The 26,696-nt window shown below is 47.8% G+C and overlaps 1 protein-coding gene across 6 annotated transcripts in view; it reads right to left on the bottom strand.

The window, feature by feature from the left end:
- FBXO18 (F-box protein, helicase, 18) overlaps nucleotides 1-26,696 on the bottom strand; it is a 43,091-nt gene that overhangs the window by 7,329 nt on the left and 9,066 nt on the right. For 5 of the 6 annotated variants that reach the window (XM_014945443.1, XM_014945438.1, XM_014945441.1 and 2 more), the window contains 12 exons: nucleotides 23,614-23,749; nucleotides 22,095-22,285; nucleotides 19,687-19,800; nucleotides 16,616-16,710; nucleotides 13,811-13,979; nucleotides 11,992-12,220; nucleotides 10,059-10,146; nucleotides 9,253-9,339; nucleotides 7,397-7,533; nucleotides 4,925-5,024; nucleotides 4,627-4,748; nucleotides 1,934-2,009 (listed from right to left, as the gene is read on the bottom strand). In XM_014945443.1, the coding sequence (XP_014800929.1) occupies nucleotides 1,934-2,009; nucleotides 4,627-4,748; nucleotides 4,925-5,024; nucleotides 7,397-7,533; nucleotides 9,253-9,339; nucleotides 10,059-10,146; nucleotides 11,992-12,220; nucleotides 13,811-13,979; nucleotides 16,616-16,710; nucleotides 19,687-19,800; nucleotides 22,095-22,285; nucleotides 23,614-23,749 (1,544 nt within the window). The remainder of the gene's footprint in view (nucleotides 1-1,933; nucleotides 2,010-4,626; nucleotides 4,749-4,924; nucleotides 5,025-7,396; nucleotides 7,534-9,252; nucleotides 9,340-10,058; nucleotides 10,147-11,991; nucleotides 12,221-13,810; nucleotides 13,980-16,615; nucleotides 16,711-19,686; nucleotides 19,801-22,094; nucleotides 22,286-23,613; nucleotides 23,750-26,696) is intronic. The other variant, XM_014945442.1, reaches the window with a different exon arrangement.

Here is a 26,696-nt window from a genome sequence, read left to right as displayed (position 1 = left end):
AGCAGGAGAGTTGGACTAGATGATCTCTATGGTACCTTCCAATTGTGCAATTCAGTGAAAGTATTTGGAAACTGAAGGAAAAAGAATCTTAATTTGACATCAGGGCAGGCACAGCCTCAGGGTCCTTCCGACCTGTATTATTCCCCTTTTATTACCCAGATGGCAAGGAGTTTTCCTGGTAGTTCACCTTCCAAAGAACCAGTAAAACCACCCACGTAATCAATCACTCCTGGTAGTTCCAGTAAGTCCTGTGCCCCATATCTAACAATACTTGCCTACTGTTGCCAGGGCAGGGGGAGACTGTAAATGAAGGATTTATTTTCTAAATTATATCCACCAGTGAAAAGAAAGCCTGTGTCAGAGCATTTGACACACCAGGACTTAAAATAAAATAGACCAGGAAAAGCCTAAGACAAATCTCTGGAGGATAAAAAACAGGTTGGATGGGGCTTGGAGCAACCTGGTCTGGTGGGAGGTGTCCCTGCCCATGGCACGGGGTTGGAACTGGATGTTCTTTAAGATCTCTTCCAATGTAAACCATCACACCAGGACTAAAAATAAAATAGACCAGGAAAAGCCTAAGAGAAATCTCTGGAGGTTAAAAAACAGGTTAGATGGGGCTTGGAGCAACCTGGTCTGGTGGGAGGTGTCCCTGCCCATGGCACGGGGTTGGAACTGGATGGTCTTTAAGATCCCTTCCAATGTAAACCATTTTGTGATTCTAAATGAAACATGAAGTCAAATCAGAAAACATAGGAAAAAAAAAAACGTTGGTCTTTAAGATCCCTTCCAATGTAAACCATTCTATGATTCTAAATGAAACATGAAGTCAAATCAGAAAACATAGGAGAAAAAAAAAACCACAATCTATGAGTTTCCTGGGCTCTTGCACTCAAGATCAGGCATCTCAAAGAAAAGTTGGGGGGGTGCTGCACGACACAGGCCCCACAATTCCAGCATTTCTGGTACTAACACCAGCCACCAAAGTGGATGAAAGAGCAGAGCCCCTGACACTACCACTGAGCGCTTGGAGCAACCTGGTCTGGTGGGAGGTGTCCCTGCCCATGGCACGGGGTTGGAACTGGATGTTCTTTAAGATCCCTTCCAATGTAAACCATTTTGTGATTCTAAATGAAACATGAAGTCAAATCAGAAAACATAGGAAAAAAAAAAACGTAATCTATGAGTTTCCTGGGCTCTTGCACTCAAGATCAGGCATCTCAAAGAAAAGCTGGGGGGGTGCTGCACGACACAGGCCCCACCATTCCAGCATTTCTGGTACTAACACCAGCCACCGAAGCAGATGAAATAGCAGAGCCCATGACACTACCACTGAGAAGTCAGTTTTCAACAGATAACTGCATGAGGAAATATAAAATAAACCATCAAGAAGCGTGTTGCTTTCCATCATTAGGGCTACAAAGATGCTGAGGGGCCTGGAGCATCTCTCTTATGAGGAGAGGCTGAGGGACTTGGGTCTTTTTATTTTGGAGAAGAGAAGGCTGAGGGGGGATCTGATCAACACCCATAAATACTTCAAGGGTGGGTGTCAGGAGGATGGGGCCAGGCTTTTTCCAGTGGTGCCCAGTGACAGGACAAGAGGGAATGGGCACAAACTTGAATATAAGAAGTTCCATCTCAACATGAGGAGGAGCTTCTTCACTTTGAGGGTGGCAGAGCCCTGGAAGAGGCTGCCCAGGGAGGTGGTGGAGTCTCCTTCTCTGGAGACATTCAAAACCCTCCTGGACACGTTCCTGTGGGACCTGCTCTGGGTGGACCTGCTCTGGCAGGGGGTTGGACTAGATGATCTCCAAAGCTCCCTTCCAACCCCGTATCATTCTGGGATTCTGTGATCACTGCAGCAAAAAACTGAAAATCCCACTGCAGCTGTAAGAAGGAGCACACACAGAGAGGAGGGGGACGATGTACTCACCTTTCTTCCGTTCATCCGCGGGTTGACTGAGTTTCCAAATATCATAAATTCTGCTCAGGCCAAAACGGGCAAGTCCCTAAACCAAACAACAATTCATTCTCAATATTCAGGAGTCAAGGTGCTGTCTTAAGAGTTTCCAGAAGAGCTAGAGCAGGACCCAGTAGCTACTGGTGTTAAAAAGGAGGGAATAAGGCAAACGTGCTGAAGGTGCAAGAGCTGGTTTCCCAAAATCCCTGAAGGTGCAGATCAAAGGCAGCTGAAAAGCCAATGAAATGGGACTCTGTCTGATGGGCATTTTAAGAGATCTACAGCAGAATTTTCTATTCCGAGGACTTTTCAAAGAAAAAAATAAAATTAATTCTATAACGCTTTCCTGAAGGTGCAGATCAAAGGCAGCTGAAAAGCCAATGAAATGGGACTCTGTCTGATGGGCATTTTAAGAGATCTACAGCAGAATTTTCTATTCCGAGGACTTTTCAAAGAAAAAAATAAAATTAATTCTATAATGCTTTCTCTTTTGCTAACACACACACACACAAAAAAAAAGGTTCCGTTTTTGGTCATTTTGGCTTTTAATAGCTGCATGTTGCTTTGTTAAAATGAACTTTAAAAGATTGTTGTGCCATAAATTCATTTGGCCTAATGACTCCACGCTGTGTCGTGGGAAAGCCAGCTCCAGGAATGACTGCATCCTCTTTCCTGGCACGATGGGCCACCACCGTGAAGATAAACCCACTAAACTGACTGTAAATGTTTCCTTTTCAATGTAAACTGAAACAAAAGGCTTTGCTTTGGTAAGGTTTTACTTTCAGAAAGTATTTTTTCTCCCTTGTTTCCAAATTTGGGTGGTTTTGTTCCATCAAAAGAAGCTTCAGTCTGAACTTAGACTTGTTCCAAACTGCAAGGGCAAATGAGAATTTCAGTCCTGGATTTTCAGTTCAAACACTCATTCTGTTCCAATATGCAGCTTTCTGGTGCAAAAAAAGATTAAGAATTTAAAATATCAGCCTAAAATTCAAAAGGCCAGCTCGTCTGTAAATATATTCAGAGCCAGGACACCTGTTCATATCATTCTATGTTTCTGGATGTGGGACAACATCTCAAATTAAATCATAGGTATTGATGGTTCAGATTTTGAAGGCTGATGATTCCTCTGAGGCTTTTGAAATGTGGAGCCTTATAAAAAACCTTCCTGCAGTTCAAGGATGTGAATTTCTGCAGACTCTCCTTCTTCAGATACGGGGGTGGTTTTTGCAAATGAAAGTTCAGTGCAAACCTCAGAACTGCAGCTCCCTCAAGGGGTTAACATTCAGCATTGCTGAAAAATCTCAACTCCCCTCACCAACAAAGCTGGTGAACCATCTTTCCTGGGTGTATGGAGACAGGGACCGGATCATCACAGGTCTGGAAATTGGGAATGAGCCCCAGCCCAGCCCTCGGTGGCATCCACAAGCCCAAAGGTCACCTTCAGCTTCAACCACTGTCTTCATCTTTCAAGAGAGATTGAAAAATGCTGATCCTCTCAGGGCAGAGCCAACTGCCTTTCACTGCTTTTACACCCAACCTGCAATTACAGCTGATTTTTTTATGTCCCTAATGAAGGAACGCTGTGCCACCGCCGGCGGCTCCATCCAATGCAAGTACCTGCAGCAAATTGTTACAGCCAAATGTCACTCTTCCTTCAGCACAGGAAGGACATGGAGCTGTTGGATGGGGCCAGAGGAGACCATGGAGATGCTGGGAGGGCTGGAGCCCCTCTGCTGGGAGGGGGGGATGAGAGAGTTGGGGGGGTTCATCCTGGAGAAGAGAAGGCTCCAGGGAGACCTTAGAGCCCCTTCCAGTCCCTCAAGGGGCTCCAGGAGAGATGGGGAGGGACTCTTGATGAGGGAGGGGAGGCACAGGACAAGGGCTAATGGTTTTAAACTGAAAGAAGGGAGATTGAGATGAGATCTCAGGAAGAAATTCTCTGCTGTGAGGGTGGTGAGAGCCTGGCCCAGGTTGGCCCAGAGAAGCTGTGGCTGCCCCATCCCTGGAGGGGTTCAAGACCAGGTTGGAGGGGGCTTGGAGCAACCTGGTCTGGTGGGAGGTGTCCCTGCCCAGGGAAAGAGGTTGGAACTAGATGGTCTTTAAGGTCCCTTCCAACTCAAACCATTCTGTGATTCTATGATTCCCCTGCCCCACCCAGCAGAATGGAGCTGCTGCTCTCTCATCTCATGAAAAAAAGGGACTGATGAGGCTCCCTAAAAAGGGAGCCTCAACCTGCAGAGATTTGAGGAACAACTGCTCCAAACAGCCCATCCCCAGCCCCAAGAGATTGCTGCTTTCTTTCTCGAATATTAGTTTTAAACCTGGGTGCTACAGATTGGCTATTTCCAAACAACCCATCCCCAGCCCCAAGAGATTGCTGCTTTTTTCCTCGAATATTAGTTTTAAACCTGGGTGCTACAGATCGGCCCCATCTATTTTGTGGATGCCCCATCCCTGGAGGGGTTCAAGGCCAGGCTGGATGGGGCTTGGAGCAACCTGGTCTGGTGGGAGGTGTCCCTGCCAAGGGTAGGGGGGTTGGAACTAGATGATCTTTGAGGTCCCTTCCAACCCAAACCATTCTGTGATTCTATCTCAAGGCACACAGAGGTGTTGCTGCTACAAGCGCTACCGGGCTTGGGGACAGGTGAAAGGCAATTTCCTCTTACCCCAATCATGTGTATTTTAATTAGTCTCTCCCTTCCAGTAAGTTTCACAGCGTCCTCGAAGACATTAAAATTGCTTCGTGATAAGATTGTTATCTTCCTTTCCATGCTGCCTCTCACATCACCTGCAGGAAGAAAACTCCCCATCAGCCGGCGCAGTTAGAAAACAGGCATCTAAAACCCAAGGATTTTCATAAATCAGGGTTAATCCCGAGACATTTTGTTTGTTACCACAGGAGCTCGGTGACTCGCGGTCCCAAACAGAACTGACCAAGACCAATGGTGCACCAACACAACTTACCCTTTTGGTTTCCACCCACTAATGTCTTATTCCTGATCCTCTTGCAGACATCCAGGATGGTCGCTCCAACGTAAGCTATTTCAGGACCAAATCTGAAACTCTATGTGGAAAAAAAATATGAAGGGAACAGCAAGAAAAGAAGAGGAACTTGTTACAACCTACGAAAGTATTGCTATATATGGAACTATACAATTCCCACAAACCTTCTGGACAAGGTTTCTCTCAGGAAAAGCACCCAAATCCTCCCAAACTATTCCTAGAAACCCTGATCGCTCTTCATTACAACCTACGAAAGTATTGCTATATATGGGACTATACAATTCCCACAAACCTTCTGGACCATGTTTCTCTCAGGAAAAGCACCCAAATTCTCCCAAACTATTCCTAGAAACCCTGATCACTTCCGCTTATCAATACTTCAAGGGTGGGTGTCAGGAGGATGGGACCAGTCTTTTTTCAGTGGTGCCCAGGGACAGGGTAAGAGGAAATGGGCACAAACTTGAATATAAGAAGTTCCACCTAAACATGAGGAGGAACTTCTTTCCTGTGAGGGTGGCAGAGCCCTGGAAGAGGCTGCCCAGGGAGGTGGTGGAGTCTCCTTCACTGGAGACATCCCAAACCTGGCTGGACACGTTCCTGTGGGACCTGCTCTGGGTGACCCTGTCCTGGCAGGGGGTTGGACTGGATGATCTCCAGAGGTCCCTTCCAACCCCATGTGATTCTGTGATTCTCTAATTAAGTTTCGCTAATGCCTTGATTAAAAAAAAAAACAACCCAGTGCCTGGCTGAGCACATCGCCTCCACCAGCAAAGAGAAGTGGAAAATCTTGTGAGCCAAAACAACTCCACGAGCGAGGTGAGATGAGGCAAGGCTGGTCCCAAAAGCTGTCACAAGCCGTGCCATCACAAACAAATGTGGTTCCCGTTCCTACATGCCCATCCCTGACTCCTGCCCCTTGGCAAGGCTGGTGGGGTGCAAGGGGAAAAGGCAGCTCGGGTGGACAGATGTGTTGTGGTGACCATTCTGGCTTAGGAACTGGTCACCTTGCACCTTATATTGCTGGTTTAAGCTGATTTATTCTGCAAGGATTCCCAAAGGGCCAGTTCCTCCCTTGTATCAGCTGTGAGAATTGTGGTTAATCAGGCCAAAAAACTTATCAGGGTGAGCTTTCAATTGGCACAGGAGCAGCTTAGATCATCCAGCCTGGAGACACAAACATCACTCGTGCTGAAAGAAGGCGGGAGCTCTTTGCCAGGGCAAACCCAGATCAGCTGAAGCTGCTGCTGAAAATTACGCCCTTGTCAGACAAACAGGGGAGGAGATATCACAGAAAAAGGGGCACCGGTGGGACAGGGGTGGCAATGCCAGAGTTTGTACAGAGCCAGAAAAGAAGATTGTGTGTACAGCCAGCAAATATGTCCTCCTTAATCAACGTGGTTTTATTTCAAGAAGGTCACTGCCAGATCATCTCCTCGCTTCTAACTCCCATCTCTGTGCACAAGAACCACCATTGCAATGGACTGGCCATGTGAGAAGATGGATATTTGCCCCTGCCCCCTCAGCTGGAGCTGAGAACTAACCCAGAAATGAAGGGATCTCCTTGAAATAAGCCATACGCTGAGGTCTCTACCCCAGGACCCATGTTTCAAGCCACTATGGCTTTCCTAGTGATGGGATCACTCCAGTAAGAGACCCGAAGGAGCTCTGCAGTGCAGAGTGTGAACAGCAAAGCAAAGCCCCTAATCCAGGCAAGGCAAACACTCCACGGTGACAAACTCAAGCAGTCTGGCCTTCAGAAGAAGGACATTAAACATTTTCCACCACATCAGGAACCCATCTAGGGAAGGACAGCAGCAAACCGACTCCACCCCCTCCCTGGGCAGCCTGTTCCAATGCCCTATCACTCTTTTGGTGAAAAATTCCTTCCTAATGTTCAATCTAAACCTCCCCTATTGGAGCTTGAAGCCGTTCCCTCTCGTTCTGTCACTAATTACCTGTGAGAAGAGACCAGCCCCAACCTCTCTACAGTGTCCTTTCAAGTAGTTGTAGAGAGTGATGAGGTCTCCCCTCAGCCTCCTCTTCCTCAAACTAAACAGTCCCAGCTCCCTCAGCCGATCCTCATACGATTTGTTTTCCAGGCCCTTCACCAGCTTCGTTGCCCTCCTCTGCACTCGCTCCAGCACCTCGAGATCTCTCTTGTATTGAGGTGCCCAAAACTGGACACAATACTCAAGGTGTGGCCTCACCAGTGCTGAGTACAGGGGCACAATCACCTCCCTACTTCTGCTGGTCACACTATTTTTGATACAAGCCAGAATGCCATTGGCTTTCTTGGCCACCTGGGCACACGGCCGGCTCATATTCAGCCGTTTGTCAACTATCAGCCATTTGTCAACTAAGAAGGACGTTAAACATTTTCCACCACATCAGGAACGTGTCCAGGGAAGGACAGCAGCAAACCCTTCATCTTACCTGGGTGAGGTAGTAGACGTGGGTGTGAGGCACTGAGTAGAGGGTATTGACGGCACCTCGGAAGGTGTAGATCTGCTGGTGAGGGTCTCCTACGAGGATTATGCCGCATTTTTGTGACCGGATAATATCCACGATGGCTGCAGGAGAACATGGGAGCGTTAAGGGGGAGCCTGCTCACAAACTAAGAGTGAACTGTACAATATCATAGAATTGTAGAATGGTTTGGGTTGGAAGGGACCTTAAAGACCATCCAGTTCCAACCCCCCTGCCCTGGGCAGGGACACCTCCCACCAGACCAGGTTGCTCCAAGCCCCCTCCAACCTTGGCCTTGAACCCCTCCAGGGATGGGGCAGCCACAGCTTCTCTGGGCAACCTGGGCCAGGCTCTCACCACCCTCACAGCAAAGAATTTCTTCCTAAGAGCTAATCTAAATCTTTTGACTGCAGAAAGGCAAGATCTCTTGCTTGATGATTCACGGCATTTAAGAAAGGGTCAACACAGCTGCAGGAGACAGCAAAGGGAAGAACGCAGCTGACCGGGAGTTTTACAAACATCCTCCCACTCTTTCAGTCTGATGGTATTTTTTCTTGGACTAGAGCTTCACAGCATCTTAATCCCACATGTGTGAGACCAGCACAAATCCACCACCCATCCCCAGTGACCCAAACTCATTGCACACCTCAGAAAACCCTCCGTTCTACTTCAAACAAGCCTGCCTAAGGCTCAGTCACACCAGCAGAGCAACTGCAAGACCAGATCTCCAGTGAGTACAGGTGGGACATGGTCTGATGAAGCCTTTGAGTTGATTTAATACCTGCTGAAAAGGTATTTCAGAGCTTCTTTTGCTCCTCAGCACACAGTTTGGCCCACTTAGATGCTCTTGCAGAACCGATTCAACTTGCTTTGCAACAGAGAGGTGATCCCCATATCCCCAGGAAAGAATCACAGAATCATGGAATGGTAGGAGTTGGAAGGGACCTCTGGAGATCATCTAGTCCAACCCCCTGCCAGAGCAGGTCCACCCAGAGCAGGTCCCACATGAACGTGTCCAGGGTTTTTGAATGTCTCCAGAGAAGGAGACTCCACCACTTCTCTGGGCAGCCTGTTCCAGCCTGTTCCACCCTCAAAGGAAGAAGTTCCTCCTCATGTTTAGGTGGAACTTCCCATGTTCCAGCTTGTGCCTGTTGTCCCTTGTCCTGTCACTGGGCACCACTGAAAAAAGACTGGCCCCATCCTCCTGACACCCACCCTTTAGCTATTGCTCAGCATCAATGAGATCCCCTCTCAGTCTCCTCATCTCCAGGCTGAGTCCCCTCTCAGTCTTCTCATCTCCAGGCTGAGCAGGCCCAGGTCTCCCAGCCTTTCTTCATCAGAGAGATGCTCCAGGCTCCTCACCATCTTTGTAGCCTCTTCCGTACCCTCTCCAGCAGTTCCCTGTCCTTCTTGAACTGGGGAGCCCAGAACTGGACCCAGTGCTCCAGCTGTGGCCTCCCCAGGGCAGAGCAGAGGGGGAGGATGACCTCCCTCCACCTGCCAACAGCTTTCTGCTACGTAACTCAGGAATCTCCAGGGTGGTGCAAGGAATGGAGAAGACTTGCACCCAGTGCCGGGCTGGGATGGAGCAGGTCTGCTCTTCTTATAGCTGAACCACTGAATATCTCACCATTCTTGTAATAAACCACATCCTTGGCTACGCTGGTGTTCTGTTTCTCTCTGTTAGCAGCAAAGCAAGAGGAAAAGGGTTGGGAAGGCACGTTTGGGTCCCTAAAGCTGAGGAGCAGATATTTTTTTAGCAAGCACATGAACATCCTCCCTGTGAAGCGCTTAGGAAGGCTGCAGCTCCTGTCACCACTCACCTGGAGTACAGTCCTGGGCTTCATCCACAAAAATGGCATCGTATCCTGAGAGCTGAGGCTTGCTGAGCTGCCAAAGTTTCAAATACCCTGAGGAAGAACAAGGCCTGTCAGTGAGACGCTCCTTTTTTCATCATAAAACACCGCGATCCTTAAAACAAGTCCCTTGTTGTTAAAAAAAAAAAAAAGAAACATTTCTGGCCCTACTTCTTGCTTGGAATTCCGTGATGTTTGGAGTGGTTGCGAAAATTTCTGTGGCTCCCAGATGTTGCTCTATTTCCCTTGGCTGTATGAAACATGGGGAAAGAAAAAAAAAACAAAAGACCAAAAGAAAACAACCCAACTGCACTGGAGACAGACAGGCCCACTGATGACTCCAAAACTTATAAGAAGAGGTTTTTTTCTCTGCACAAATTAAATGACAAAGAAGAAGGGTTTCCCCAGTATGTGCTACCTCTGGAATTATCTACACACGTGCTAAGAAGCAAGAGGGAAGGACACACCAGCAGCAGCAAGGAATAAAAACGTGCTGTTCGCATTCATTCAGCCACCTTCTCACCCATTATTTCCAGGATTTTGCTGCCTGATAGTTCCACCATCTTTTTTTTTTGAGGCCAAACAGGAAAAACAAATGAACTTCCAACCTTCGGGTCTGTTTTGAGCTCCCTGGTGAGCTACTGGTGGGAGAACAGGAATTTTATACTTTTTGATGCTCGATCCCGGTCCACGGCCGGTAAGAAGTATGAATCCTTTCAGTTTTCTACCACAGCTCTTTATCTGGAGGCTGCTTGACCCCTGTACCCTCTTACCATCACAAGTTATCCTGTACTTCTTCTCTACGTCTCCATCCAGCTTCTTCATGTTGTACCATATCTCTTTCGCCTCTTCCACGTTGATCTAGAAGGAGAAAACAGAAGGGTCTGGATAGATCACTTTGAGCAGAAGAACAGTCCAGGCACAGCAGATCTTGAAAGGCTTCTCTGAAGCCCTCAGAAGCTTCTCTGAAGCCTTTCTCCTCCTACTTCTCTTCTTTGTCACCACCAGTTTAAGTTCTTTTCCTCAACATAGTCTTTTCCAAATGCAGCCCCCTAAGATCTAGAAGGAGAAAACAGAAGGGTCTGGATAGATCACTTTGAGCAGAAGAACAGTCCAGGCACAGCAGATCTTGAAAGGCTTCTCTGAAGCCCTCAGAAGCTTCTCTGAAGCCTTTCTCCTCCTACTTCTCTTCTTTGTCACTACCTGTTTAAGTTCTTTTCCTCAACATAGTCTTTTCCAAACGCAGCCCCCTAAAAAAGCATCATAGAATGGTTTGGGTTGGAAGGAACCTTAAAGACCATCGAGTTCCAACCCCTTGCCATGGGCAGGGACCCCTCCCACCAGACCAGGTTGCTCAAAGCCCCCTCCAACCTGGCCTTGAACATTTCTTTGGCTCAGGTATTAGGACAGTATAATACAGGACCCCCTAACCTCTGCCCATTCACACTTTGTGTTTATTTTGGCTTCTCTGAACAGCTTGCAAGGTGCCTAAAGGGATTTAATATTTTGAGGCTGTCAATTCATTCCCCGCCAGAAATAATGATCACAAATCGAGTTTCTGCTGGCTGGTCAATGAGCAGATGTGATCAACATGGAGGACAAAGGCTAACTTTCTCCAGAAGTCCACCCCACCTTGTTGAAGTGTTGCTAAGATGCCTCTACTCTATATTAGAGATTAGAATCATAGAATCGTCTAGGTTGGAAGGGACCTTAAAGATCATCTAGTCCAACCATCAACCTAACCCTGACAAAAAAATAAATAAGAAATAAGCAATAAAAAAATCACCAAACCATATTCCTGAGGACCATGTCAACCTGTCTTTTGAACACCTCCAGGGATGGTGCCTCAACCACTTCCCTGGGCAGCCTATTCCAACGCTGGAGAACCCTTTCCATGAAGAAATTTCTCCTAATATCCAATCTAAACCTCCCCTGGCACAACTTGAGGCCATAAAGATTTTTGGGGTTCAACTCTGGGGTTGTCCCTGCTGACTGCGGGGAGGTCGGACTAGATGACCTTTGGAGGTCCCTTCTGGCCTGGACAATTCTAGGATTCTATGATTCTGTGTCTCAAAATGACTATGAAAATGTTTATTGTCTTTACATATAATATCACAAACGGCTTTCAGGCACTGGTATAAATACATGCAATCTCTTCTCTCTTTTCCTTGCAGGGAAGAAATATCTGCACTGAGCAGAGATGGTGATAATCTCCTCTCTAGAAACCAGCTGCGCCAACGGGGAGAACAAAGAAGCTCCAGTTCCTTTAGATTTGTCACCAGAGGCAAAAAAAAAAATTGGAGGTCCCTTCTGGCCTGGACAATTCTAGGATTCTATGATTCTGTGTCTCAAAATGACTATGAAAATGTTTATTGTCTTTACATATAATATCACAAACGGCTTTCAGGCACTGGTATAAATACATGCAATCTCTTCTCTCTTTTCCTTGCAGGGAAGAAATATCTGCACTGAGCAGAGATGGTGATAATCTCCTCTCTAGAAACCAGCTGCGCCAACGGGGAGAACAAAGAAGCTCCAGTTCCTTTGGATTTGTCACCAGAGGTAAAAAAAAACCACATTTTGACAGTCAGTTCTTGCAGCTGAAGCACAAACACCCATGAACTATGAGAGATGTGGGGCAGCTACAGCCTCTTCTAAGCCTTCTAACCCTTCCAGCCCAAGTCTTGCTTCATCTCAGACACTCACCCTTTTTTCCTGTGGACTGACAAGTTTTCTCTCACCATGAGTATTTTTGAACCAAATAGGAGTGTGCTCTTCACAGATCTCATCATCTGCAGAGGCAAAAAAGTTTTCCAGGGTCTGCGAGACTGTTTTCCCTCTTACAAACAGAGATTGTCCCTCACGGTTCTGGAGAAGGAAACTGATGGAGTAAGCTGACATCTTGGAGAAGTTTAGCTTGCCTTTTTCTTTATAGCTGAGTCACAGGTGACAAAAAAAAAACCAAAACAGAAGAGAGACATGTTGATACACACAAGAAACACCTGCTGCAAATGCAAGCTCATTTTTGCTCCTCTTGCGAAGTTTTATAAACCCATTTTGACCCTAGTAATGGAATATCTTTAAAATCTGCACATATTTATCCTCACTGTATTCCTGGTAGAAGCACAAACTTGTTCATTTTAGAGATGAAAAGTCAAGCCAGAGAGATATTCCCATCATTCATCCTTGCAATTACAGACTGTTTTCAAAGCCACGTAAGAGGATTCCCCTCTTCTTCCAGGTTGTGCCTCATTTTCCCGTCTGTCTGCAGTTTAGATGTACCAATATAATTGGCCAGAAACTGTGTCAGAACAACAATTCAGGTTAACAAAACCCCTCCTCTGCTAAAGAAAAGCAGCATTTAGAGGGGTTGTACCACTGAGGTGTAAATGGGAAATGTGAAAAGGCCATTCTTGGTGGCTTTCTCTCTCCCCGTGGAGTGCTCCTTGGCTACAAACACAGGCAAAACAGAGAATCATAGAATCATAGAATTGCCCAGGCCGGAAGGGACCTCCAAAGGTCACCTAGTCCAACCTCCCCGCAGTCAGCAGGGACCCCCCCAACTAGACCAGGTTGCCCAGGGCCTCGTCGAGCCTCTCCTTGAATATCTCCAGGGATGGGGCCTCAACCACCTCCCTGGGCAGCCTGTTCCAGTGCTCCACCACCCTCACAGTGAAGAACCCTCTCCTCATCTCCAATCTAAATCTGTTCCCCTCCAGCTTGAAGCCATTGCCCCTCGTCCTGTCACTGCAGGCCTTTCTAAACAGGTTCTCCCCAGCCTTCCTGTAGGCTCCCTTCAGGTACTGGAAGGCTGCTATTAGGTCTCCCCGGAGCCTCCTCTTCTCCAGGCTGAACAACCCCAGCTTCCTCAGCCTGGTAGCAGAGGGGCTCCATCCCCCTGATCATCCTTATGGCCCTCCTCTGGACCCTCTCCATCAGGTCCATGTCCTTCTTATATTGAGGGCTCCAGACCTGCACACAGTACTCCAGGTGAGGTCTCACCAGAGCAGAGCAAAGTGGCAGAATCCCCTCTCTGGACCTGCTGGCAACGCTTCTTTTGATGCAGCCCAGGATGTGATTGGCCTTCTGGGCTGCAAGTGCCCACTGCCTGCTCATGTCCAGCTTCTTGTCCACCAGCACCCCCAAGTCCCTTTCCTCAGGGCTGCTTTCCAATACCTCCCCCCCTAGTTTGTATTGGTGGCGAGGATTGTTCCGGCCCAGGTGCAGAAAACAGCCCCCAGACCATCAATGGGGCTTATGTCAGCACAGTCTATGGCAGAGCAGGGCAATGAATCTGCTTCCCCAGGCTCATCTGGAAAGCTAAAATCACTGGCCCATCCAATCTGAAAGAATTTGGAAACCGTAAATCACAATCCAGCCTGAAGCCAGCGAAAGAAGTCATTTCCCCCCCGTTATTTTTCGCTTGCACAAGCCCCCGGAGGCTTATTTCAAACCTAGACCTTGCTTTCCTGAGATGTTTTATTTCCTTCTCTCCAATGAAGGAATGTCAAACCCACACACTCACTGTTTGCCGACGCTTCCAAAGGCCAACGAATGGAAAGTCTTGCAGGTGACGTTGCTGGGGAAGACACTTTTGCCCCTCTCTGCAACAGCTTTGTTAAAGGTCACGTAAAGGAAATTCAGATCAGGAAACTTCTCTGCATACTTGACCAAGGTTGAAGTCTTTCCTGTACCTGAAGAGCAGAAGAATGTAAATAAAAAACATAATCCAGAGTCAGGAATGAATGAACCCTCACGTCTTTCATCAGCTTCACCTTCCTGCTCTGCTCTCCTAACTGCACAGCAGGACTTCTCCCAGCTAATGGGGAATTTATTCACTGCCTGAACTGAAATCAGCAGAAGCTGTGGAGAAAAGCAGCTTTGAAAAATTGCAGTCTGCAGCCTAAAAGCTTTTTTTTTTAAAAAAAAACAACCCAAATCATTTTATCACCCAATATTCTAGAAGGTACCGGTTCTCTTGAAGGCCACCTTGGTAAATGAAATGTTAAAATTGCTTTTTTAAATGATTCATGAGCTCGTTCCCTGGTAAGATTTCCCACTAAAGCTGCTCTCCTTTACTCCAGGTTGTTGCAGGACCGCACTGTCCACACCTCCTGGCACAGCTGTCTTGCTCGTGGAGTACCCAACAGAAACCAGAGGCAAGAAGGGCTCTCCACATCTCCTTCTTTGCCCACTTCCATATCCTCAATGATGACACAGTGTCACCTTGCTCATCACACTCCTCCCAGAGGACTCATCAACATCAAGCAAAGCAGGTCCCAGCAGAGATCTCTGCAGGACTCCAGTGGTTACCACTCTCCATGCAGAAAATTGACCATCTGCTCCTACTTTTGCTTCCTAGCTTTTAACCAACTAGGATTTCTACCATTTTTCCTGGGACAGGAAAAGCTTCCACAGGAGCTTTCCGCAAGAAGTCACACTCTGGTGACTGGTTTGGCCACACACTAATTTGGCCACTTCACCCTGAAGTTCCTTTCCATCTCCTGGGTGGTGTAGTCCAGATCATGTAGCCCAGATCATGAAACAAACAATACCAACGTGTATTCCACCCACAACCTTTCCCATAGGAATGTGAGATCGACCCTCTGGTGGACCCCCTTATAGAGAAGGATCCCAAAACTGGTTCTTTCCAAGACCTCCTACGAGGAACACAGATGCAGAAATTCATTTAGCTTTTCTGCCACCGCATCGTTCACTCTAAGGCATCCTTTACACCCCAGGTAGCATCACAGGCATCCTCGTCCACATGTTTGAAGGAGGATTATGAGTCTTTTATGCTTTTTGCCCACCGTTCCTCAAGCTCTTTCTCTGCCCTACCTTCTTGTGGTGACACGTAACCTGGCAAAGCTCATGAACATTCCCATTTTTCTCTTTTGGACACTGTGACTTTGTACAGACATAAGAAATGACTTATTTATGGCTTCTGTGCTGTGGTGATTAGAGAGCACGCATTAGATTTTGAAGATACCCAGCCTGGTATCTTCAAAAGGAAATTCTCTGCAGGTGGAGGGAGATTATTTAATTTTGCTTTGCTTTTTCTTTTTTTTTAAACAGGCTCTGTCAATTTTATACAATTCCCCTTTTCAAAACAGTGCACAAGTGTAGAAGGACCGTCAATTTTATACAATTCCCCTTTTCAAAACAGCGCACAAGTGCAGAAGGACCATAGCACAGGAGGGACATGGACCAGTTGGAGCGGGGCCAGAGGAGGCCACGGAGATGCTGGGAGGGCTGGAGCCCCTCTGCTGGGAGGGGGGGCTGAGAGAGTTGGGGGGGTTCAGCCTGGAGAAGAGAAGGCTCCGGGGAGACCTTAGAGCCCCTTCCAGTCCCTCAAGGGGCTCCAGGAGAGATGGGGAGGGACTCTTGATGAGGGAGGGGAGGGAAGGGTTTGACACTGGGGAGATGGAGATGAGCTGTGGGGAAGAACTTGTTTACTGTGAAGGTGGTGAGAGCCTGGCCCAGGTTGCCCCGAGAAGCTGTGGCTGCCCCATCCCTGGAGGGGTTCAAGTCCAGGCTGGATGGGACTTTGAGCAACCTGGTGTAGTGGGAGGTGTCCCTGCCCATGGCACGGGGTTGGATCTGGATGACCTTTAAGGTCCCTTCCAACCCAAACCATTCTATGATTAAAAAAAAAAAAATAAAAAATTAAGGTTGGACTCGATGATCTCAGAGGTCCTTCCAACCGTGGTGATTCTGTGATAAGATTTCTTGGCTTGTGTTGCTCCACAGGGATGCTAACTCTAAACAACTAAGAGGGACTCTGTCTAGTGGCCTGTGGACAAGAACAGGTTCAGCACGGGTCGAAACATTTACCCAGCTTTCACAGGAGTAACCACGTTCCCATTTCTCTGCAAAAGCTTGCTCTGATTTTTTTTGTGTTGATTAAAAATAAGGTTTACCCCTTCTGGCAGTTCTATGATTCTATGATTAAAAAAAAAAAAATAATAAAAAATTAAGGTTGGACTCGATGATCTCAGAGGTCCTTCCAACCGTGGTGATTCTGTGATAAGATTTCTTGGCTTGTGTTGCTCCACAGGGATGCTAACTCTAAACAACTAAGAGGGACTCTGTCTAGTGGCCTGTGGACAAGAACAGGTTCAGCACGGGTCGAAACATTTACCCAGCTTTCACAGGAGTAACCACGTTCCCATTTCTCTGCAAAAGCTTGCTCTGATTTTTTTTGTGTTGATTAAAAATAAGGTTTACTCCTTCTGGCATCCACACAGTTCCTTGACAGAAGAAGCAGGGAGGGCAGGAGCAAAATTAGAGGTTACAGTTTTATTTTTACAACACGATTTTTGGTTCTTACCTGCAAATGCCATAATTTTCACTATTTGACCATGCTCAATTTTGTGATTCAAAATCCGTTGCTGTTCATGGGTCAGCTTTATTTTAGGCCAGCTACTAAAAAAAAAAAAAAAATAGAGCAAAAGGAATTAAGGAGAAAGAAAAAAATCCTCCTACATGAACCAAACAAATCCACTAACAGCAGAAGGAAACCAATTTATCCCATCCCACCAGCAGGAAGGTGCCACTGGAGCAACTGGGTTATTGCGCAAAAGAGAAAAGCAGATAGCAAAAATAAAAATTAAACTTTGGGGAAAGTTCCATAGAAAAAGAGATTCTCCAGGGCCCTAAGCCATGCTTTAAAAATGAATTTGGCACTCCGGCCCCTTAAGCTTATTGAAAACAAACAGCATTTTAGGTTTGGGGTGTTTTGTTGCTTTCGAGAGCAGGTACCTCAAATTGCTCTCAGTGTGTAGGACGGATGAATTATCCCTGCCTCTCTGGGGAGCTGAGAGCTTTGATTAACATTAAGAAAGGCAATTTGGTGCTTCTTGGCTGGAGTGCAATTGTTTCATTCATCAAGGTCTGGAACCCCTAATCAGCCAGCAAGTGGGAGCCATCTCTTTGCACAGGGTCCTCCCCGACCCCGCGCGTAAGGGTGGAAATCCTTCTTTAGGTATCCTGGACATTTCACAGCTGGCAGTTAAACGGCTGCCCCTAGGACCCATCTTTTCCTGAGCAAGCAAAATCTGCTCCAAAAAAGTTTTTAGATTAAGGGGTAGAACGAAAGGGCTGGAAAACCAAGAAGGACTGAAACCCCACATCTGTTTATCTTTGATTTATTATTTTTTATATTATGACTTCTCTCACTGTTGCACCTGAGATGACTGGTGATTTTATTGGAATTATCTTTTCTAGGCTTCTGTGGATGATGAAAGCACTACTATTACAGAATCCCAGAGTGATATGGGGTTGGAAGGGACCTCTGGAGATCATCTAGGCCAACCCCCTGCCAAAGCAGGGTCACCCAGAGCAGGTTGCACAGGAACGTGTCCAGGTGGATTTGGAATGTCTCCAGAGAAGGAGACTCCACCACCTCCCTGGGCAGCCTCTGCCAGGGCTCTGCCACCTTCACAGTAAAGAAGTTCCTCCTCATGTTGAGATGGAACTTCCTCTGTTCAAGTTTGTGCCCATTCCCTCTTGTCCTGTCACTGGAAAAACACTGGCCCCATCCTCCTGACACCCACCCTTGAAGTATTTATAGGTGTTGATCAGATCCCCCCTCAGTCTTCTCTTCTCCAGACTAAAAAGACCCAAACCCCTCAGCCTTTCCTTGTAGGAGAGATGCTCCAGGCCCCTCATCATCTCTGTAGCCCTCTGCTGTCCCCTCTCCAGCAGTTCCCTGTCCTTCTGGAACTGGGGAGCCCAGAACTGGACCCAGTGCTCCAGATGGGGCCTCCCCAGGGCAGGATGGGCAGAGGAGCAGGATGACCTCCCTCCAGATGCTTCCTGATTCCCCTTCTTTTCAAGGAAAAGGAGACAAAACATTTCAAACCTGAGTAACTGCAGCAGAAAGGGAACCAAACCTGGATCTCCACAGGCCAGGAAAGCACTTCACCCTTTACTGTCCTTCCTTTCCAGGCAGCAAACTACCAACCAATGGTGATTTCTAACAGCTAGATATATGTAGAAATCAGTATATAACACTTATCCAAGAGGATCCAGAAAACAGGAGCCAAATCACTGCCCTGCAGCTGGTACCTCCTTTCCTCCTGCACACAGAAAGCCATGTTTTTACATGAAGGGCCACGTTATTTGGGCTACAGTAACATGACCAACAGGCAGCTTGAGATTCTACAGGAACACGCTGCTAAAACTAAAGCAGGCACCCTCCCCTCCCTCCAGAGCTTCGTATCCATAGGGAGAGGAGTGATTTGGGAGGGTGTTTTGGATCTCCACAGGCCAGGAAAGCACTTCACCCTTTACTGTCCTTCCTTTCCAGGCAGCAAACTACCAACCAATGGTGATTTCTAACAGCTAGATATATGTAGAAATCAGTATATAACACTTATCCAAGAGGATCCAGAAAACAGGAGCCAAATCACTGCCCTGCAGCTGGTACCTCCTTTCCTCCTGCACACAGAAAGCCATGTTTTTACATGAAGGGCCACGTTATTTGGGCTACAGTAACATGACCAACAGGCAGCTTGAGATTCTACAGGAACACGCTGCTAAAACTAAAGCAGGCACCCTCCCCTCCCTCCAGAGCTTTGTATCCATAGGGAGAAGGGTGATTTGGGAGGGTGTTTTGGGGTGATGTGGGCCCTGAGAAATTTCAGCGGCCGTCACACTGGAGCCCACAGAACCATGTTCTGCTGATACATACACCCATCATTGGGGTGATGTGGGCCCTGAGAAATTTCAGTGGTCGTCACACTGGAGCCCGCAGAACCATGTTCTGCTGATACATACAATAAAATTCAGTGAAATACACCCATCGGTGAATACCAACTTCAAAATTCAATCAGTGCTTGGTAATTCCTTCCAATATCTGAAGGGAGCCTACAGGAGAGCCAGAGAGGGACTCTTTGTCAGGAAGTGTAGTGACAGGACAAGGGGTAACAGTTTTAAGTTGGAAGAGGGGAGATTTAGATTAGATACCAGAAAGAAATTCTTTACTGTGAGGGTGGTGAGAGCCTGGAACAGGTTGCCCAGAGAAGCTGTGGCTGCCCCATCCCTGGAGGGGTTCAAGGCCAGGCTGGATGGGCCTTGGAACAACGTGGGCTGGTGGGAGGTGTCCCTGCCCAGGGCAGGAGGTTGGAACTGGATGGTCTTTAAGATCCCTTCCAACCCAAACCATTCTATGATTCTAATTCAATTTTTACATACTTAAGGCCTGATTCTGGTTTTCCTCTGAGAATTCGGCCAGAAGATGGCAAGGAATGCACTAAGGTTTTGTACCCATCGTTATGAATCTCAAAGTCTTGTCAACCAGCCCCTGCCATGAAACGTTTGCTCCCCCTCCAAGGCTCAGAACTCCAACAGAGCCCCACGTACACACTTAGGTGCTCAGATCACCTAAAATAGCCTTACCCAGACCATAAGTCCTGTCTGCAGCGCGACGCCGGTGTTTCCTCTTCCACTGTCTGCATAGTTACAGACGTGTTTTCCATCAGATACAAGCAGTAGAAAACATTGTAATGGATCCTGGTAGAAAGGACAGAAGAGAAACTGTCATTGAGAACTCATCAGTAACCATTTAAATGTCTGCAGCCACCTAAAAGACCGCCAACATCTCGAATCCTTCCAACAGAAGGATGCACAAAGCTTCAAGGGCTCAGGGAGACGCAGGAGACAATATTAAGATTTTAAAGTTATAACTTGAGAGGTGACTGTGAAGGCAAAATGGGGACATTTGTGCTCTATTTGTGGCCTCTCCCTCACTCCTGGAAGGTTTGTGTTTCAGGTTCTGCCACACAAACGTGACCTGGGAGTAGAATCCACAGGACCCTTTTCACAGGATCACAGTGCGGGTGTCAGGATAGAAAACATTGTAATGGATCCTGGTAGAAAAGACAGAAGAGAAACTCATTGAGAAATCATCAGGAACCATTTAAATGTCTGCAGCCACCTAAAACACTGCCAACATCTCGAATACTTCCAACAGAAGGATGCACAAAGCTTCAAGGGCTCAGGGAGACGCAGGAGACAATATTAAGATTTTAAAGTTATAACTTGAGAGGTGACTGTGAAGGCAAAATGGGGACATTTGTGCTCTATTTGTGGCCTCTCCCTCACTCCTGGAAGGTTTGTGTTTCAGGTTCTGCCACACAAACGTGACCTGGGAGTAGAATCCACAGGACCCTTTTCACAGGATCACAGCGCGGGTGTCAGGAGTCTTTTCCCAGTGGTGCCCAGTGACAGGACAAGAAGAAATGGGCACAAACTTGAACATAAGAAGTTCCACCTAAACATGAGGAGGAACTTCTTTCATTTGAGGGTGTCAGAGCCCTGGAACAGGCTGCCCAGAGAGGTGGTGGAGTTTCCTTCCCTAAAGACATTAAAACCCTGCCTGGACACGTTCCTGTGGGACCTGCTCTGGGTGACCCTGGTTGGACTAGATGATCTCCAGAGGTCCCTTCCAACCCCATATCACTCTGTGATTCCCATTTCTTCTAGTCGAGATTGTTCAAGGAGATGGAGATGGGGACATGGGTGACTTTGATCACAGGGTTTTATTGCTAGTGAGTGACATCCTCCCTCTGTGACATCTTCAGCAGGCGTTTACTCAAGTTAATGACCTTAACCAGCAATTATCAATCACTAAACATGATGCCAAACAAGCATCCTGATTTCCTGGTTGTTCATCTGAGAGCTGCAATAACTGCATTAAATTGTCACAGCTGATGTGTATCTACTTCTAATCAGAGAGTTTCTACAATTGCTTTAAAACCTGCTTTTGTTTCTGAAGCAAAATGTTTTTCTTGAGCACTACTTCCCAAAAAACAAGCGGGCTATGAAGCAGTTTAGGAATTAAAGCAAACCTAAAGGCAATGCTCCCGAATGTTCCTGCAAAAAGCTTGGGATGTGCACACTGTTCCTGACAAACGGCGCACACCGAGGAACTGAAGAGCCCTAAGCAAGAGGAAAATAATTGCTGGTTGTTCATCTGAGAGCTGCAATAACTGCATTAAATTGTCACAGCTGATGTGTATCTACTTCTAATCAGAGAGTTTCTACAATTGCTTTAAAACCTGCTTTTGTTTCTGAAGAAAAATGTTTTTCTTGAGCACTACTTCCCAAAAAACAAGCGGGCTATGAAGCAGTTTAGGAATTAAAGCAAACCTAAAGGCAATGCTCCCGAATGTTCCTGCAAAAAGCTTGGGATGTGCACACTGTTCCTGACAAACGGCGCACACCGAGGAACTGAAGAGCCCTAAGCAAGAGGAAAATAATTGCTGGGGAGCATAGATTCACTGTATATAGAATGACAGAATCATTTAGGTTGGAAAAGACCTTTTAGATCATCGAGTCCAACCATCAACCTAACACTGACAAAACCCACCACTAACCCATGTCCCTCAGCACCACGTCTGCCCGGCTTTTAAATCCCTCCAGGGATGGTGACTCCACCACTTCCAGAAGAAATTTTTTCTAATATCCATTCTAAACCTGCCCTGGTGCAACTTGAGGCCATTTCCTCTTGTCCCATCACCTGTTCCTTGGGAGAAGAGACCGACCCCCCCTGGCTACACCCTCCTTTCAGGGAGTTGGAGAGAGTGAGAAGGTCTCCCCTCACCCTCCTTTTCTCCAGACTGGACAACCCCAGCTCCCTCAGCTGCTCCTCACAAGACTTGTGCTCTAGACCCCTCACCAGCTCTGTTGCCCTTCTCTGGACCCACTCCAGCACCTCAATGTCTTGTAATGAGGGGCCTAGAATATTTATTACCCATCACCATGCCTGGAAAGAGGCAGGCAGGAAGCATCTCCCCACTCCTCACCTGTTGGTGATGGTGATGTTCCTGTCCCTCATGGCATACAGCAGCATGGCTATGCAGTAGAGCGTCTCGGTCACGTCCACAACAGAGAGGCCAGAGCCAGGCCTCTGCAGACACGCCATCAGCTTTTGGATGTCGCTGACGCCATCGGAGAAAAGCACCATGACCGTGATTATGGCCCACGCGTTCTCAAGCTGGTGGAGGCAACGACAAGAAAGAGTAAGCAAAAAGGTATGAGCCTTTAGGAGCAGAGAAAACTCACTTCAACACTGAAAAAAAAAATATATATGCCATGATCATAGAATCATAGAATGATATGGGGTTGGAAGGGACCTCTGGAGATCACCTAGTCCAACCCCCTGCCAAAGCAGGTCCACCCAGAGCAGGTCCCACAGGAACTTCTCCAGGCGGGGTTTGAATGTCTCCAAAGAAGGAGACTCCACCACCTCTCTGGGCAGCCTCTTCCAGGGCTCTAACACTCTCGCAGTAAAGAAGTTCTTCCCCATGTGTAGGTGGAACTTATTATACTCAAGTTTGTGCCCATTTCCTCTTGTCCTGTCACTGGGCACCACTGAAAAAGGACCAGCCCCATCCTCCTGGTACCCTCCCTTTAAGTATTTGTAAGCATTGATCAGATCCCCCCTCAGCCTTCTCTTCTCCAGACTAAAAAGACCCAAGTCCCTCAGCCTCTCCTTGTAGCAGAGATGCTCCAGGCCACTATTCATCTTTGTGGCCCTTTTATGTCCCCTCTCCAGCAGTTCCCTGCCCTTCTTGAACTGGAGGGCCCAGAACTGGACCCAGTGCTCCAGATGGGGCCTCATCAGGGCAGAGCAGTGCGGCAGGATGACCTCCCTCGACCTGCTGGCCATGCTCTTCATGATGCCCCCCATGATGCCATTGACCTTCTTGGCCACAAGAGCACATTGTCAGCTCATGGTCATCCTGTTGTCCACCAGGACTCCCAAGTCTTTACCCTCAGACCTGCTCTCCAGCACGTCAGCCCCCAAATGATGAATACTTAAATCCTATGACAGTTAGGGTGTTCAGGCTGGAGAGGAGAAGGCTCCAGAGAGACCTTAGAGCTGGGGAGGGACTCTGGATGAGGGAGGGGAGCCATAGGAGAAGGGGGAACGGTTTTAGACTGAAAGAGGGGAGATGGAGATGAGATGTGGGGAAGAACTTGTTTGGTGTGAGGGTGGTGAGAGCGTGGTGCAGGTTGGCCAGAGAAGCTGTGGCTGCCCCATCCCTGGAGGGGTTCAAGGCCAGGTTGGAGGGGGCTTGGAGCAACCTGGTCTGGTGGGAGGTGTCCCTGCCCAGGGCAGGGGGTTGGAACTGGATGGTCTTAAAGGTCCCTTCCAACCCAAACCATTCTATGATTCTATGATCCTCTTCAGCCACCCCGAATAGTACCAAATAACACCCCAAAAGGGAAAACTTTAGACACAGGAGGGCAGGTATGACCTTAAAGCACCAGCAGTTGTTAAACTTTTTAAATAAAGGAGTTAATAGCTGTGAAACCTACCCCCGATCCCGTCTGTAAATGCGGCAGTTTGTTGGTGACGCAGATTTCAGCCTTGGAGAAGAGGTGATGCCTCTTCAAACACCGAAGAACCGCGCTGGGATCCACCTTCCAGCCGGTGGGGACGGCAGCCACGCACCTGCACAGAACAGGAACGGCAGAATTTGCCACGAAGCCTTTTCCAGGGAGTTTATTTCCCAAATAAATAATGCCTTCTCCAAAGTACCATTGGTCAGGCTGCAGCAAGTTTAACTACCCCTTGCCACGTGCCCCGCAGATTTGACCCGACGCATTCAGCGGCGAGGCTGAAAAGTGCTGACCTTGGATTTCCAACCCTAATTCTTCTTCCTGGAGCCATTTAGAGAAGTAATTCCCAGCTCTGTTACACAGACTTGCACTTAAATACTTTGCTGCATCAAGCCCTGAGTCTGCAAGTTCACCCTGGCTGTCTCCAACTCCTTCCAGAAGATGGATCTACCTTGCTCTTAACCCAATTTGACTCTTCTTGCACTGTCTAAATGACATACAAAATGCCCTCTAGACTACAGAGATTTGAACCGAGTGCTTGCTTTTATCAGGGACCCTGCACAGGAAGGACATGGACCTGTTGGATGGAGCCAGAGGAGGCCACGGAGATGCTGGGAGGGCTGGAGCCCCTCTGCTGGGAGGGGAGGCTGAGAGAGTTGGGGGGGTTCAGCCTGGAGAAGAGAAGGCTCCGGGGAGACCTTCAAGCCCCTTTCCAGTCCCTCAAGGGGCTCCAGGAAAGCTGGGGAGGGACTCTGGATTAGGGAGGGGAGCCACAGGATGAGGGGGAAGGGTTTGACCCTGAAAGAGGGGAGATGGAGATGAGATCTGGGGAAGAACTTGTTTGCTGTGAGGGTGGTGAGAGCCTGGCCCAGGTTGCCCAGAGAAGCTGTGGCTGCCCCATCCCTGGAGGGGTTCAAGGCCAGGTTGGAGGGGGCTTGGAGCAACCTGGTCTGGTGGGAGGTGTCCCTGCCCAGGGCAGGGGGGTTGGAACTGGATGATCTTTAAGGTCCCTTCCAACCCAAACCATTCTCTGATTCTATGATTCCATGACCCAGCTTGGATTTGGGTTTGGTGATGAGCGGTGACCAATAAGTCAGTGTGGGTCCAGGAAAGCAGCCTTTCAGGAAAGGAAAAGAAGAAAATACATTGGAGATAGGAAGGACTAGGAAGAAGAGCTCACATCCTGTAAAAGATATTTGTATTTTGGCTAAATGCAGGAGATGGTGAGCTTCTCTGAGGCCCTGGCTGACCTGGAGATGGAAAAGTAGTGCTGACACAACAGATCCTGAAATGTAAAGAGATACTAAAAGGGACCCTTTAATTGAGTCTCACTCTCACCAGTGTAGTCACCCTGCAAGAGGCAACCATGTAAAATCTCCCAAGCTTGTTGTCGGGTGCCAGAAGGCAGCAAACGAGAGCACAGCCCAGTCTGTTTTGATTTTGTCACCTAACACTTATCTTGGAGCTCCTGGCAGCTTCTCTCAATTGCTGTACCAGACCTGGCTGTGCTCTGACACACAGGTCCATCTCTGAAACCTTCCTTTGAGCCTCCAAATCCAGCAGCTGCTTGCTGACACCTTCTTGCTTAGGATCTCCTCAGCTCTTTCCTCCTTTGGTGCAACAACCACCTCCCCACCTTCCAAGAGGCAACACCATCCGAGTCAAAAGGCCACCACCAAGACTGGTTTTTTGCCATCTCTTCCCAGTCCATGTTCAGCTTCTCCATCTCCTCAGACGTTAGTCCTTGCCCCAGGCTTTGCAGCTTCTCCTTCTCTTATCCATCACTTCTCACTATCAAAATCAGGGAAGCTGCAGAAGGGACTTTGGAAGCCACGTGCCCAAAGCCAGGACAACTTCAAAGTTTGGTCCTTTGTCCAGCTGAGGTCTGAGCATCTCCAAGGATGGAGATTCCCCACCTCTCTGGGCCAGAGTTTGACCACTGTCCTAATGTCTAACGGGATTTCCTACACCGTAACTTGTGGCCATTGCCTCTTGTCCTCTCACTGTGCACCTGCAAGAAGACTTTGACATCATGCTTTCTACAGCTCCTCATTAGGCAGGGGAAGAGAGTAATTAAATCCCCTTTCCACCTTCACTTCTTCATCCTCTACTTGTACATCATCTGCTCCTGACACAACAAAGAAGATGAAAGGGAAGGGTTTTTTACCTGTTTCCAGAACCCTGTTAGTGATCTCAACTGTTCCTTCCTCACCTCCCCACCTCTCTGGGCCAGAGTTTGACCACTGTCCTAATGTCTAACGGGATTTCCTACACCGTAACTTGTGGCCATTGCCTCTTGTCCTCTCACTGTGCACCTGCAAGAAGACTTTGACATCATGCTTTCTACAGCTCCTCATTAGGCAGGGGAAGAGAGTAATTAAATCCCCTTTCCACCTTCACTTCTTCATCCTCTACTTGTACATCATCTGCTCCTGACACAACAAAGAAGATGAAAGGGAAGGGTTTTTTACCTGTTTCCAGAACCCTGTTAGTGATCTCAACTGTTCCTTCCTCACCTTCCTGTACATCTCCCACTTGCTTAGAAGAGAAATTAATTTCTCTCCTGGCAATTACAGAATCACAGAATGGTCAGAGTTGGAAGGGACCTCTAGAGATCATCTAGTCCAACTCTCCTGCCAAGCAGGATTGCATGGGATAAAATAGAGGAAGACCCAAAGCAAGGAAGGTCTGAGCTTCTCCTGGTGCGTGCTGGTTTTGGCTGGGGTAGAGTTAATGTTCTTCATAGTCAGTCTCACGGGGCTACGTTTTGAACTTGATAATACAGAGATGTTTTTGTTATCGCTGAGCAGTGTTTACACAGAGTCAAGGACTTTTCTGCTCCTCACACCACCCCACCAGTGAGTAGACTGGGGGGAAACATGAAATTGGAAGGGGACACAGCCGGGACAGCTGTCCCCAACTGGCCAAAGGGATATTCATAGAATCATAGAATAGAATCATAGAATTGTCCAGGCCAGAAGGGACCTCCAAGGGTCATCTAGTCCGACCTCCCCGCAGTCAGCAGGGACACCCCCAACTAGACCAGGTTGCCCAGGGCC

The sequence above is a fragment of the Calidris pugnax genome, unplaced genomic scaffold (assembly GCF_001431845.1).
Source record: "Calidris pugnax isolate Ruff unplaced genomic scaffold, ASM143184v1 scaffold96, whole genome shotgun sequence".
Taxonomy (NCBI): Eukaryota; Metazoa; Chordata; class Aves; order Charadriiformes; family Scolopacidae; genus Calidris; species Calidris pugnax.
This window is presented reverse-complemented; position numbering and strand designations above follow the sequence as displayed.